The sequence below is a fragment of the Carassius gibelio genome, chromosome B20 (genome assembly GCF_023724105.1).
Source record: "Carassius gibelio isolate Cgi1373 ecotype wild population from Czech Republic chromosome B20, carGib1.2-hapl.c, whole genome shotgun sequence".
NCBI classification, from domain to species: Eukaryota; Metazoa; Chordata; class Actinopteri; order Cypriniformes; family Cyprinidae; genus Carassius; species Carassius gibelio.
In genome coordinates, this window is record NC_068415.1 from 5,837,376 (window position 1) to 5,850,798 (window position 13,423).

The following is a 13,423-nucleotide window of genomic DNA, read 5'->3' on the forward strand; positions in this document are numbered from 1 at the left end:
CTGAAGTCCTGCAGAGTCCATTTCGAACAAACACTGGGTCTTTACTAAAAATAGACACCAGGCACAGGAGACCATAATCAACATGAAAGCACTAATACTTTCTTAATGCACGCTCATGGTCGTATTGTGCATGATTGAACCGTGCACATTATTTCAATCATAACCTTGTTCTGTCTCGGAAATCACTTTTATTATCGTTTGACGTCAAGAATCCATCTTACTCTTCAACCCTTCCAACTACCAGGCTCCATTCTAGTAAGTAACACAGTTTTTAGAGAATATACCTGATTCAAAAGTTACACAGTGGTTTATAGCATTAATTTCAATACAAGGTCAATAGAAGTTCACACTCATCAGCATTTGAGACATTCTGGTCATTAGCACAATAAATTTAATTATACTCATTTTATATGCATAAAAGATAAAAAATAAAACCTGAACTGAAATTAACGAATTGAAAAATTCATCTAATAATGGTAGTAATAATTAATAAATGCTATAACAGTTTATAATCAATACTAAAATATCACTGGTGTGGATGTAATCAGAAACATCTCTTAATCACAAGTTGCATAGTTGTAAAAAAATAAATAAAATAAAAAATAAGAGTCTTTTAAATGAAGCATATTTGCTAGTAAATAGTTTCAATGGTTTGTGCTGTGAACAGGACATTCACCTACCACTCTATCTCCAGCAGAGGGCGCTGTGGACCTACTTTTCTAAAACATTTCTTCATTTCTCCATGCATTTTTTCAACTGCAAACTGACCTGTGGGAGTTCTGCTTCCTGTCGTAGCCGCTCTCGCTGCTGCTGTTCCTGCTGCCACGAGCCACATCCCTCCGGTCCCGGCCGGTACTCCATCTGCTCGCTCAGCCACATCTGAGTCCTTACGGCCGGCTGGATGGGCGACCCTCCCACGGCCTGGTGCCTGAGCGTGGGACCTCTCTGCCCGGGCCCGGCCAGGGCGATGGTGGGCGTCTTGCTCTCTGGTAAGGCACTGTAGGTAAGGTCTAACGTGCTGGGCTTGAGCGGAGAAGAGCAAGACGAGTCCGTTTTGCCCAGGGTGTTACTGCTGCCCAGGTCGTACTTAGTAAAGTCAGAGTTGGTGGAAAGTTTGTGCAGGCTTTCAGAAAGAAAGCTGTCTGAATAAAGAGGGTCCTGTCGGTAGCCGTAAAGCACACCTCGATCCAGGGAGCCGTGTGGGTCCATGCGTTGCGACGGTCTCCCGGAAGTGGTGGACTTTTCCTGGCCAGTCAGACGGGTGAGAGAGGACCAACGGCGCACCGGCCGGGGGTCTTTCATGTCCAGGGGGCTGTCGAGGGGAGAAGGGAGCTGGCAGCTGCTCCAGGGGCTGGTGGCGGCCGAGGGCACGCTGAGTTTGGAGCTGGACGGAGATGGCATGACGTGGGCCGTGGGGATGGGACCTTGCGAGCGCAGAGGCTGGAAAGACAATGTGCCGCTGGAGGTGGAGTGGTCTGGAGACAGACAGAAAGAGATGCAACATTTAGACATTTTAGGATTAACTAACAATGCTAATGCTCCTGCTAATGAAAACTGAATTTTAATTTGAATGTAAAAACCTTTTGGGTGTCACTGCTTTGCTGTCAGAAAGGAAAATAGGTAGCTGGATTGTTATGGATGAAAAAGAGCTCCCTCTACTGAGAGCAGTAATACATTACAAGATCCACCTCCCTTAGTTTATTACCAACTCAAACAAGCTTTACAATAGAAATGAACTACACAAGCACCAAGAATAAAATCAAATAGTGTTATGAATAAGTATAAAATAAATAAATAAATGTGTTATAAACAACTGTTTCAAATTATTTGATATTATATTCTTACAAGGGCTGAAGTGAAATAGAATATAATAAAATCAGTGTGATATATAAGTGTTGATTATGATTTTAGTCATTTTATTATCTGGGCTGAAATGAGTGAAAATAAATAAACAAACAAATAAATATGTTAGATATTATTCTTGTTAGGGCTGAAATGAGCTAATAAATAACTTTTAATAATGTTTGGCTATTATTCTTATAAGAGCTGAAATAAAACAATAAAATAAGTGTTAATTAAGATTGGATATTATTCTTATGTGGGCTGGAACGAGTGAAATCAAACAAATAAATAATAATGTTAAAAATAATTGAATATTATTATTATGCAGACTGAAACAAGTGAAAATAATAAATAAAATAAACAATAGTGTTAAAAATTAGTGTTAAAATGAATGGATATTACTTTTATGAGTGAAACTTTTTTACTTTTTTTTTTTTTTTTTTCAATAGCTAAAACAGTTTTTAACGCCCTTGTCTGAAAGGAATTACCCAGAAACGTTTGGAGTGACACAAGCCTCTAATGATTACAGGAAATGAGGCTAAGTATTTCACATTCCATTCCTATTCTTCCTGAGAGACTAGATTGACAAAGTAACTGGATGGAGATGACCTAATACTGACCCTGCCCACAGTGCTCCAATATCCCATCATGCACTTGGGATTCCCCCGATCACATAGCCTCTCTTTCATGCTTTAAAAACAAAACACAAACTCTGTCATGATAAACAGTGACTGAACTCATCTGACTGTGAGTCACTGCAGGAGAATAGCACTCATACTATTCTAATATAAGACTACCAGACTTCAAACCTATGACCATTTAATTCAAAGCAATAAAATATATATATATATATATATATATATATATATATATATATATATATATATATATATATATATATATATATATATTGTTGTTCAAGCATATTATTAAAGTTATATTTATAAGGGATGCACCAATATGGCTGAAACACATAGAAACCTATTCAGATTTTTTTTTTATATAATTTTCTAGATCCAACAATAGTCTATAAAGGTATTTTAGAGACTATATTTAAATAATAATAATAATAATAATAATATATATATTTTTCAACTATGTCATGGAATGGTGCAATAGATACATGTACAATGAAATGTAAAAATGAATTAATAATAATAATAAAAAAACAAAATACCACATTAAATAGCCCTAAAAATAAAACACAAAATACAAAATAAACTACACACCTCATAAAAAAATAATAAAATATTGCATCATGAAATGATGTTGCATTCAATAAATATGCATAATGAAAAGTCAGTAAATACCGTAAAAAAAAAAAAAAAAAAAAGCCGGAATTGAAAAATATATAAATCCAGATTATTTGCTTTCCTTTAATTGGTGTAATCTACAGTATTCACATTAATACATGAATAATAAATAAATCTTCTTTAATTGAAAAAATCAGTTTATCTACATCTAATTTTAATGTTAGGGTACCTGACAAAATTTTTTTTTTACACTGTAAATAAACCAGCAATAACCAAGCACACTACAAAAGATAATGACAGGAAATGTGAATTCAAAATTGGATCTAGAAATGTATACACGGCTGTAATAATACACTGGAAGCAGAGGTAAAGCAAATGAAAGGTGCTGATGTGGTTAGGAAGCATCTGAGGTCAGTGTACTGCAGTATGAGCAGTCATGGCAGAGTGAAGAGCGCTGACAGTCACACTGAGACGAGCTGACAGGCGTTAACCCCATCATGAAGAAGCTAAAGATATGGACATTCAGAAGAAGAAGCTCAGCTGTCCGTGAGGCTCTCATCATATCAGTGCTGTCATGTGTGACCGCCGCTTCGGACACTTTGTTATGCGAGATTTGAGCAATCAATCTTTTTCAAAGGATGCTCAGGCGGTTTTTACAATGATAAAAAAACGGATGAAATGAGTCACATGAGACTCAGTATTCACATACCCATAACTGCACATCAACTGAATTCTGTATTGTTCTGCAGCAACTGTAAACAGCCTGCAATCATTTATTGTGATTTGTGTAATTTGTAATAATTAAAACTATGATTAGTGATACTACTACTACTACTACTAAGTAATCAATGTTGTTTTCGTCAACGATGACGACAACGAAATGACTTCGTTGATGCACCTTTTTTTTATGACGATAACGCGATGATGACTAGCTAAAAATGGCTCTAATGTGACTAAAACATGACGAGACGTTTTCGTTGAAGAGACGAGACGGAACGAAAATGTACGTATATAATATACGTTGTTCATCGCACTTTAGCAATTTCTCAAATAAAGCCACCTTTGCCAAAATAAGAATATTTCTATTCCTGGCTTTTTTGGAGTAAAACAGTGATTCCACTGTTACCACTTTATCTGTGTGTAATGTTGTAGTAGCTCAAAGTTTTTCGCTGTTTAAACTTTAAATCATTCCTGGTGAAAATAGGCAATGTGCTGAAATTTTAGAAGAGCATCAATTCATGGAAAAAAATATAACTTGAAATATGTGGATAAAAGGTTTCTGCCCAATGCGACCATGAAGTACAGCTTGGCAGCACAGCATCTCCATCAATGAGAAAGTCTAGTTTATTATGCAAAGCTTTTAAGGTTAACTGTTGTTTTATGAATTGCAACACTCGTTACAACCTGTCAAACCTAAGTCCATTTCCAATACTTTTTAACCTAAATTAATTTGTTAAAGACTACTTTTGTTTTTTACTAAAATTGACTAAAACCTTTTTGCGTTTTCGTCAACTTAAACTTGACTAAAACCTTTTTGTGTTTTCGTCGACTAAAACTTGACTAAAACTATCAAGTTTATAAGTGACTAACATGTGACTAAAACTAAAAAGCATTTTCGTCCAAAAGACTAAGACTAAGACTAAACTAAAAGAGCTGCCAAAAACAACACCGTAAGTAATAATAAAAACCAACAACATTGATTAAACATTGGTGTATTTTATCATTTGCTGTTGTCAATGATTATTAAAGCAATAAGACACTCCCAATGCAGTATTTTTTTTAGCACTTTTTATCCTGTTCTTCACCAAATATATTTTCTGCCATTCAGCATTCTTTCCATCCACATCCCACCTACTCCCTTCACTTTTCCTCTTAGTTATGAAAGCTCCTTGAGAAACTCTCCTGTAAATCACAGTCCTATTAGAGACACCTGACTGGCTTTCAGTGATCGTATCAAGGAATTCTGAACTCTAGATATCAATTTTAAGTTGTAGTCACCCTTCTTGACTAACTTCTTATAGTAAAGTAAACTGTCGCACATCTCTACGGAGGTTTGCACAATACGGCTCTTTGTTGGCATGAGTGTGTCTGCCAACAGAAGACCATCTGGACACAGAGTTGGACTGAGACCGCACATTCCAGAGAAGAGACACCACTCTTGCAAATATTCACATATTGTACGCACATACAGTAATTGAACACTGCCAAACAAATCACAGGGAATTACCTGGTTTTCCAGACTGACAAGACTACTCTCACTTTTGCTTCCAGTGCAACAATCATGTGAGGACTCCAATACAATACGGTCATTTGCGTTTTTGATTACTGGATCACCAAGGTCGCTTGAGATGGCTGATGATATCAGGTTTAAATGGGGATTTCACTGCTTTCTGAACTTGAGCCAAATCTTGGTTCTGCTTGAGCCTTCAAAATTCAATGTAAATGAACAAAAGAAAACCATAAAACTGGTTAATTTTATGGCATTGTTTCATAACTACTTTACCATCTCTTACGAAAGGTAAAGTGAAAAAAAAAAGCAACAAGTGAAAATACTTGTGCAAATGTAAATTTACTCCAATATGAAACTGTGACAAATTGCATGAGTATACAGCTAAGAAATGCTTCTGGTTTTAGTAATAAATGCAAATAAACAAATGCAGTTTCTTACATTGTCTGCTGATTTCTGAGCAAATGAGGCGGCGTAAAAATGTGACAGACTAATCTTTCATGTTTATGTGGAAAACACAGCTCTTTAAAATGGAAAAGAACAAAATAAACCTTACCTAATTAACTATTTTATGCACATGCCATGATTTCATACCAAAAACCTGCCATTTTCAACATGACAAAAGAATTTTACTGTACAACATGTTGACTCTCTATCCTTATATAGTCAAGTGGTCTCTAAACCTCCTTGTATTTGGAGTGCTGTGTCGTAAAATGGGCCGGACGGGCCATTCCAGAGAGGTTGGATTAAGCCAACCAGAATAACCTCATCTGGTTCTAATTTACATTGGGGTGGAGGAGAGACAGACAGAGCAAACCAGGACTGCTGAAGCCTTGGGCTACGGGTGCTCCAGTCCCAGAATTCCCAGCAGTGGGGGGGACAACCCACTGCTGAGCGTCTGCTATTTATCAGGGCTGAATAAATGTGACAACCAGGTTTGAGATCAGTCTATGCAATCAATTAGCCTGGTACAGATCAGGCTCAGATTCAAAACATTTCAAGTGAAATCAGTTTGGTGTTGAAGCTTGTGATAGCAGCGTTGAGGAAAAATCAGGGTGTGCTGATCTATGATTGGCTGCCGTCTCTCTAGGGCTGAATCGACGTGTTTAGGTCGATGGACATAGTCTGTGCACTTTCTTGCTGTGTTTCTGTCAGATACACTGTAATAAATGCAGTGCTGTGTGTGTTTGTATCTGTGGGATTCTGAAATGTGGGTCACCGAGATCTACAAAGCTCTTCCTCCTACGGCGATCAAGCCATTTATAAATCATCAAAAACAAAATTCTAGCAATACTGCCTGCACTTTCTGAATGTTTTCTTACAGATTTCTCTCAAAACTTCAGTGGAAAGATGGTCGCATGGATGGATGGTTTAGAGGAAAATGGATGGATGGATCTTTTAGAGGAAAGAGAAATAAATGGATGGATGGATACTTGGAGGATAGATGGACACTTTAGAGGAAAGACAGATGATTGGATGGGTAGAAACCTTAAAGGGAAAATGGATGGGTGGATGAAAACGTTAGAGTAAAAATAGATGGATAGATGGATGGATGGAGGGAGGGATTAATCAATTGATGGTTGGACTGATTGATACTTTAGAGTAAAAATGGGTGGATGAATGGATGATGGAAGGATAAGATCTACAAAGCTGAGATCCAGACATTTATAAATTACAAAAAAAAAAGTTTTCTTGCAATACCGTCTGAATTTTCTACATGTTCTCTTACTTGACAAATTAGAAGATATTATAGAATGACAGACATAACCACAGAATGATAGACAGACAGACAGACAGACAGACAGATAGACAGATAGATAGACACCGTATTCTAACACACTTAAGCCATAACTGTCATTTCACAACAGCCGTCCACGCCGTTCCACACCGGAATCCTCCTCAGTGACACTGATTAGCATGACGTCCACATGGATGCTGTCAGAAAACATCTGCAATCTGTGTCCAAACGTGTCTTCAAGAGAAATCATCTCCCTGAGCCAGAGTAAGCAGAACGTTGTGTTATTTCAGCCGCCCTCTCAGCGAGTCAATCAACCCCTCACAGCTGCTCACAGCTGGAACACGCGTGTTTATTTTTATTTAGTGCTTGCTAACAAGTGAAAATTCTCAGAATCGTTACGTAACGTAACTTTGAGCGGTAAAGCTAAAAAAAGCTGAAAACCAGCACGACAGATCAATGAGAATGAGATCACTGCGTTTTTCACAGGATTCCTCTACTGAACGTTTTCCATATTCCTACGGGAGAATATTGTTATGAATTTTGAATTGTGGTCATTAACAAATCATCGGTTTGAAGTGAAACTTCAAAATGAAAACTTTAATTCAACGAATCTGTTGATTTTGTTCATAACAACTTCAGAAGACTCGAAACATAGCACATAAGTCACGACATATATGCTCAACATTTATCAGCAACTGCACATGGTTATGAGTAAGTGTACATGTGAGTACTCCAGTTCTGGAGTATCACAACACACTCTGATGTCAGTTGTCAAGCGTGTGCCACCAGAGCATGGACTTGATGGCCTTACCACATTAGCACATATTTAGCAACTGCTCTTAGATTTCACTGCCACGTCTATCACCATTAGCCTGGCGCCAAAAAGACGGTTGCTGGGGACCAAGACGGAACTCAAGGGCCATTCTTGTAAGGGCCCCGGGCCAAGACACTTTTAAATAAAGATTAGGCATTTTAAAAATAGAGAAAGACATGATGGGTGCTTCTCGAACCAGTGATGGATTCTGGTAACAGCAATATGGAGACAAAAATGGCAAGTTGAAATCAGACACAGTTACTTGTTCACCACATATAAGGACACTGTAAAACCTAGGTGACATCATTAATGTAAATTAATTAGTCACATGACAATAACAGGTGATTGGATCAAACCTTTTTACAGATTCTTATCAGATGGAATAAATAGATAGAATAACAGAATGTTAGAACAATAGATACAAAAATAGATAGAACTAGAGAATGACAGACAGAACAACAGAAAGAATGAAACGTTGAACAATAGAATGATAGAATTATAGAACAACAGATAGAGCGATACATAGAACAACATAAAATAACAGAATGATAGAAGGACAGAAATATAGACAGAACGATAGAAACAATAGACAGATAAACAGACATAACCATAGATAGAATTAGAACTACAGATAAAATAATAGAACGATAGATAGAACTACAGAATAATAGAAGTATAGAATGATAGACATAATGATAGATAGATCACACCAAATGCATTTTTTAGGTAGGAAATCGAGAGGTGCACAACGGAAGGCCCACTGGGAAAAACGCGAAAGATGTCCGTCGCCTTTTCTGCTCAGAGTTGCTTCAGGCGCTCAGAGCACCTCTGCAACAACACGAGGCGCATCAGACGGCAAAAACACGAGGTGCACAGAGTGCATAAACAGTGCACAGAACACTCACTGCCAACCGAAAACAATTTTAAAAAGGCGCCTCTCAAAGCAAAAAACGCATTCTGTGTCTTACTCAGCCAAGGATCTGGAAAACTCTTCCAGACATGTCAGTCCTGTCAACAGTCAGTATTTCCGCCTTTCTGTTGCATCACCAGCTGCTCAGAATTCCACAGTGACACGCGACAGTTGATGTAACGCATCTGAGACGAGTCACGGTCAAGCCTCAAGAAACACACCGCTCCACACAGCCAATTATTGACTAGTGCTACTTCATCCAGAAAGGAAAATTCAGTCTAGCTTCTTTCTTCCATGGAACATAAGAGATGTTTAGCAGAACATCTACACTGCCACCACATTCCACTTTTTCTACACACTAAAAGTGACTGGAGACTGTGTACTAGCTTGTTGATGTTGTTGATGGTGTTAGTGAGAAGACCTGTAATCTCCAGCAGCCTTTAGTATTCATTTAACACAGCATAGTAAACATGAACACAATGGTTGGATCTGGAAGAGCACAGTAGTTAAACTAAGCTGAAAAAACACAGGCCTCAGCAGAGCTTTAATGAGGACCAAGAGGACGCGAAGTGTGTTTTCAAACTGGTGAGGCTAATTATCAGCTTTGGGAACAGAAATGCTGAGCCATTACACGGTGTCAGTGCGCATGTATTTGTACGTCCTCGAGGGACCACGGAGTGCTAACATGCCACTTGATCGTGTTTTGAAAAGAGATGGCAATTGTGCAGTCACTCACAAACTACCATAATAGTGGATCATGGGCCCTATGATTTCTGCAATGTGGAATACATGTAGCATAAAATGTCACAGAATTTGTTGAATTTTGGATGAATAAATCAAAATAGGGCCGTACAATTAATTCATAAAATTACAATATGGACTCAGAAACTCAAATGTCATCACAAAATAAAAGTTTTTTTGAGGAAATTGTGACTGAAATATATTAAAATGTGCTTAAAAAAATAAAAGATTAATAAAATCGCCAAACATAGTTTGGAAAAAAAAAAGGATTTCATAGGGCCCTGAAATGTAATTTCTGTCTAACTTTGAATAAATTGCTGTTAAATTATTAAGAATGTTTCATTTCAGGTATTTAGACATGCTTTAAAAAATTTAATTTAACATTTTAAAAGGAATGCAGAATAAAAATGGGTTGGGGGGGGGGGGTGGGCAACAAATCCAGAGAAATGTAAACAAAAAACTTGGGAATTAGTGAAAAAATATAAAACTTATATAAACACAATGTTTAAACAACATAAATGACAGCTCATGCGCATCTTATTCTCTCTGTCTTTCATTTTCATGATGAAGTGATCAATATCTTCCTCTCTAAAGCATCAATGATACAATCCCTTCCTGTGTGGTTTTTTTTTTAAAGAAAAGGCAGCACTATGGCTGCATTCATATTGATCTATATCCATATCCAGTAGACATACAGTAAGTCTGCCTGAGCTGCATCCTGCTCCGGTGTAATTTGTTTATCTCCATCCTTTGAGATAAAGAACGTAATACAGTACTAGGAAGCGGCAGTTTCTCATTCATCATACATGTTCTTTCATACCCTCTCTCCTTGCACAGCGTTTCTCATTTCATTCATGAGCTCGAGGTAAGGCAGACTGGGATAGCATGGACAGGGTGAGGAAAATGTCATGACAATTGAATTATTACATTTAATTTAAAACACACACACACACACACAATATATATATATATATATATATATATATATATATATATATATATATATATAGCATATTTAGTATTTCTGTGTTTTATATGAAATTTAATAATTAAATAATGTAAAAAAACAATGTAAATTTGAATTAAAAATGTAATTATTGTTAATTTAAATAAATAGATACATTTCAAATTAATAAAAAAAAGTATTACTTTTATAATTTGTTTTCTTTTATTTAAAAATTTAAATTAGTAATTTAATTTTAATAGTAATAATAATGTAATAGCTTTTTTTATTTTTATATAGTATTAATTTTATTCATTTAAAAGAACATTTTAAAATTTTATATATATTTTTTTTTTAAATATAAATATTTAATTTGAAATGAATAAAACAGTACAAATATTTTTCTTTAAATTGAATTGCTTAAAACTAAATATTAGCCTTTTACTTTTTCATTTATTTAAAACTAAAATGTTATGACTGTAAATATGCCAACAGTGATAAAACTGTATATTATATAAAGTATACATTAACCTTATAGATCAGTTAAACAATAGTAGCTTTTAGGAAAGAAAACATTTCTATAAATATCCTATTTTTAATATATACTGCTCAAATTGTCCGGTTTTCATTGGCTAGACCTGTAAAGTAAAGCGTAACTATCCTACAGTTCTTTGTGACGGTTTTCACACAAACATCACTCCAGACCTCACACTCAAGCGCACTGCAGCTGGAGTCTGATGACAGATGTTCCAGCCCTCAGGGAGCACAATAACAGAATCACATTCACCACAAAAGGACCATCATCACAGCCGTAATGGCTTACATGTGATTCCCAAACAGATGAAAGGAGGTCAACATAAAGGAAGGTCTATGTAGAAGGTCCCTTTATGGCTAGGCTGTGCCAGAAAACATATGGAACAGTTTGGGAGAAAATGGTAAAATAGCCCTGACAGGACGAGAATAAACCAGTCTGGTGTTGAGATGAGAGAGGATCAACTGCTGACCTCATTCATTACAACACAAGCCGCTCTCCTTCTCTATATTAAAGAGATACACATTTCACAGACCAACAATGCTTATACTTCTTATAAAAAAATAAAAAACGGTCTAAAAACTACTGTTCAAACGTTTTGGGTCAGATAAATGTTTTTAAGGTAATTAGCACTTTAATTCAGCAAGGATGCATTAAATCAATCAAACGAGAGAGCAAAGGCATTATAAATGTTACAAAATATTTTCATTTCAAATAAATACTGTTATTTTGAAATTTCTATTCATCATAAATCATTCAAGCTTCTTCAGCTGCAAATCAGCATATTAAACTGATTTCTGAAGGATCATGTGACATTGAAGACTGGAGTAACGATGCTGAATTCAGCTTTCCACGTGAGACATATAAATATATAAATAAGTATATAAAACTAATCTCAAACTTTTGAATGGTAGTGAAAACAGAGCAAAAACATAACATTTTAAATTAATTTGAATGTGCTCGTGTCAAACTACATTGACTACACAACTGTGCACTATCTAGCAGACTTGAGTTTAACAGTGTGAAATATGACTTAGAAAAGCCAAAATCAGCAGAACAACATTACATAATAAAAATGAGACCTGATCTTTCCTCTTTTCAGTGAGTTCCACTATGGAAAAGTCAAGCAAAACTTCATTCCGGATATGTGGAAAGAGCCATTAAGCCCAAATAGTTTCCTTCCTGTGGTAAAACAGCAGATTTAACATGAATCTATGCATGTGTGGTCTTTGGGAGTACAGGTGACATTTCATTATGCATCATTATGCAATTATGGATTAAGTTAACTTGCTAAAATGCACTAGTGTTCCTTCCACAAAGTCAAAAACGACATGTTCTACAGCTGTTCATAAGAGGTGCTAACCTACTTTTGTGAGCCTGGCCCTTAGTATATAATTAGAAAAATTACCCAGTCTCAGAGGGAAGGTTTTTCCACAGCACTACATCTAGCAGTGTTTGAAGGCCTGAAAGCTCTTATCTGGTTCCTTTAAGGCAAGAGGATTATCCTTTCGATCCTATTATTTTATTCTGTTTTTTATGAGGGTGGCGATATGACTCATATTTCAATGCAGCAAAAGTAAACAATAAGTCTTGCTTCCACATCTATAATTAGAGATGCTGAAAATCAATTAGTCTGCATGCCGTCGGAGCAATTAGTCAACTAGTTAGTCATAAGGAAGCCCCGAATAAATTATAAACAGTTTTTGACTTTACATGTCTTCTTAAAATTGCAATAGCTCAGACAGCTCACACACACACACACACACACACACAACTGATGAAACTGCGCTTAAAAATATTTAGACTCACAATAAATGCCTTGAAATATATTGTTAAAGATGAAGAATTTCTTACCAAGTGCTACTTAGATTGTGATGATAACAGATTAATATAGAGAAAAACAAGAGGAAAAATAGAATTAATCAAGCTCACTAATCAGCTTACTGGTTGGATGACTAAGTCATTGTCAACCAAACTTGATGGCAAAATACTGATAAATCATTTTAATAATAAAAAACAACATTAAAAAGCTGGGAGTTAACTGCAGTTACCTATTACTGCAAAGTAATGATGAGAAACGAGTTTAGAGTCTTCATGACACTGACCAATTAAAACAGATGTAGATGAAGAGAAAGAAATGATAAAAATGATAATACAACAATAAAAGCATGGTTTCCATAAACACCAACAGATATCAGTCCACAGGAAGTGAATTGTGTGTCCGCGTGATATTTCAGTGATCTTTCATAGCTTCCTGTTTACCAGATAACGCACAGGAACAAACAGCTATGACAGAAAATGTAGGTCACCAACATGAGGAGCTTGGATGCTTCAAAGCTGTGTCATTTCTCGACTAAACCACATTATTGTATTGTATAGTATAAATAGCAAGATTTGTTTTCCGACATAAAAAAAAATTCTCA

At 36.0% G+C, this 13,423-nt stretch overlaps 1 protein-coding gene across 2 annotated transcripts in view; it reads right to left on the minus strand.

The window, feature by feature from the left end:
* cep85l (centrosomal protein 85, like) overlaps positions 1 to 13,423 on the minus strand; it is a 59,090-nt gene that overhangs the window by 28,201 nt on the left and 17,466 nt on the right. For both annotated transcript variants that reach the window (XM_052585675.1, XM_052585674.1), the window contains exon 3: positions 769 to 1,475. In XM_052585675.1, the coding sequence (XP_052441635.1) occupies positions 769 to 1,475 (707 nt within the window). The remainder of the gene's footprint in view (positions 1 to 768; positions 1,476 to 13,423) is intronic.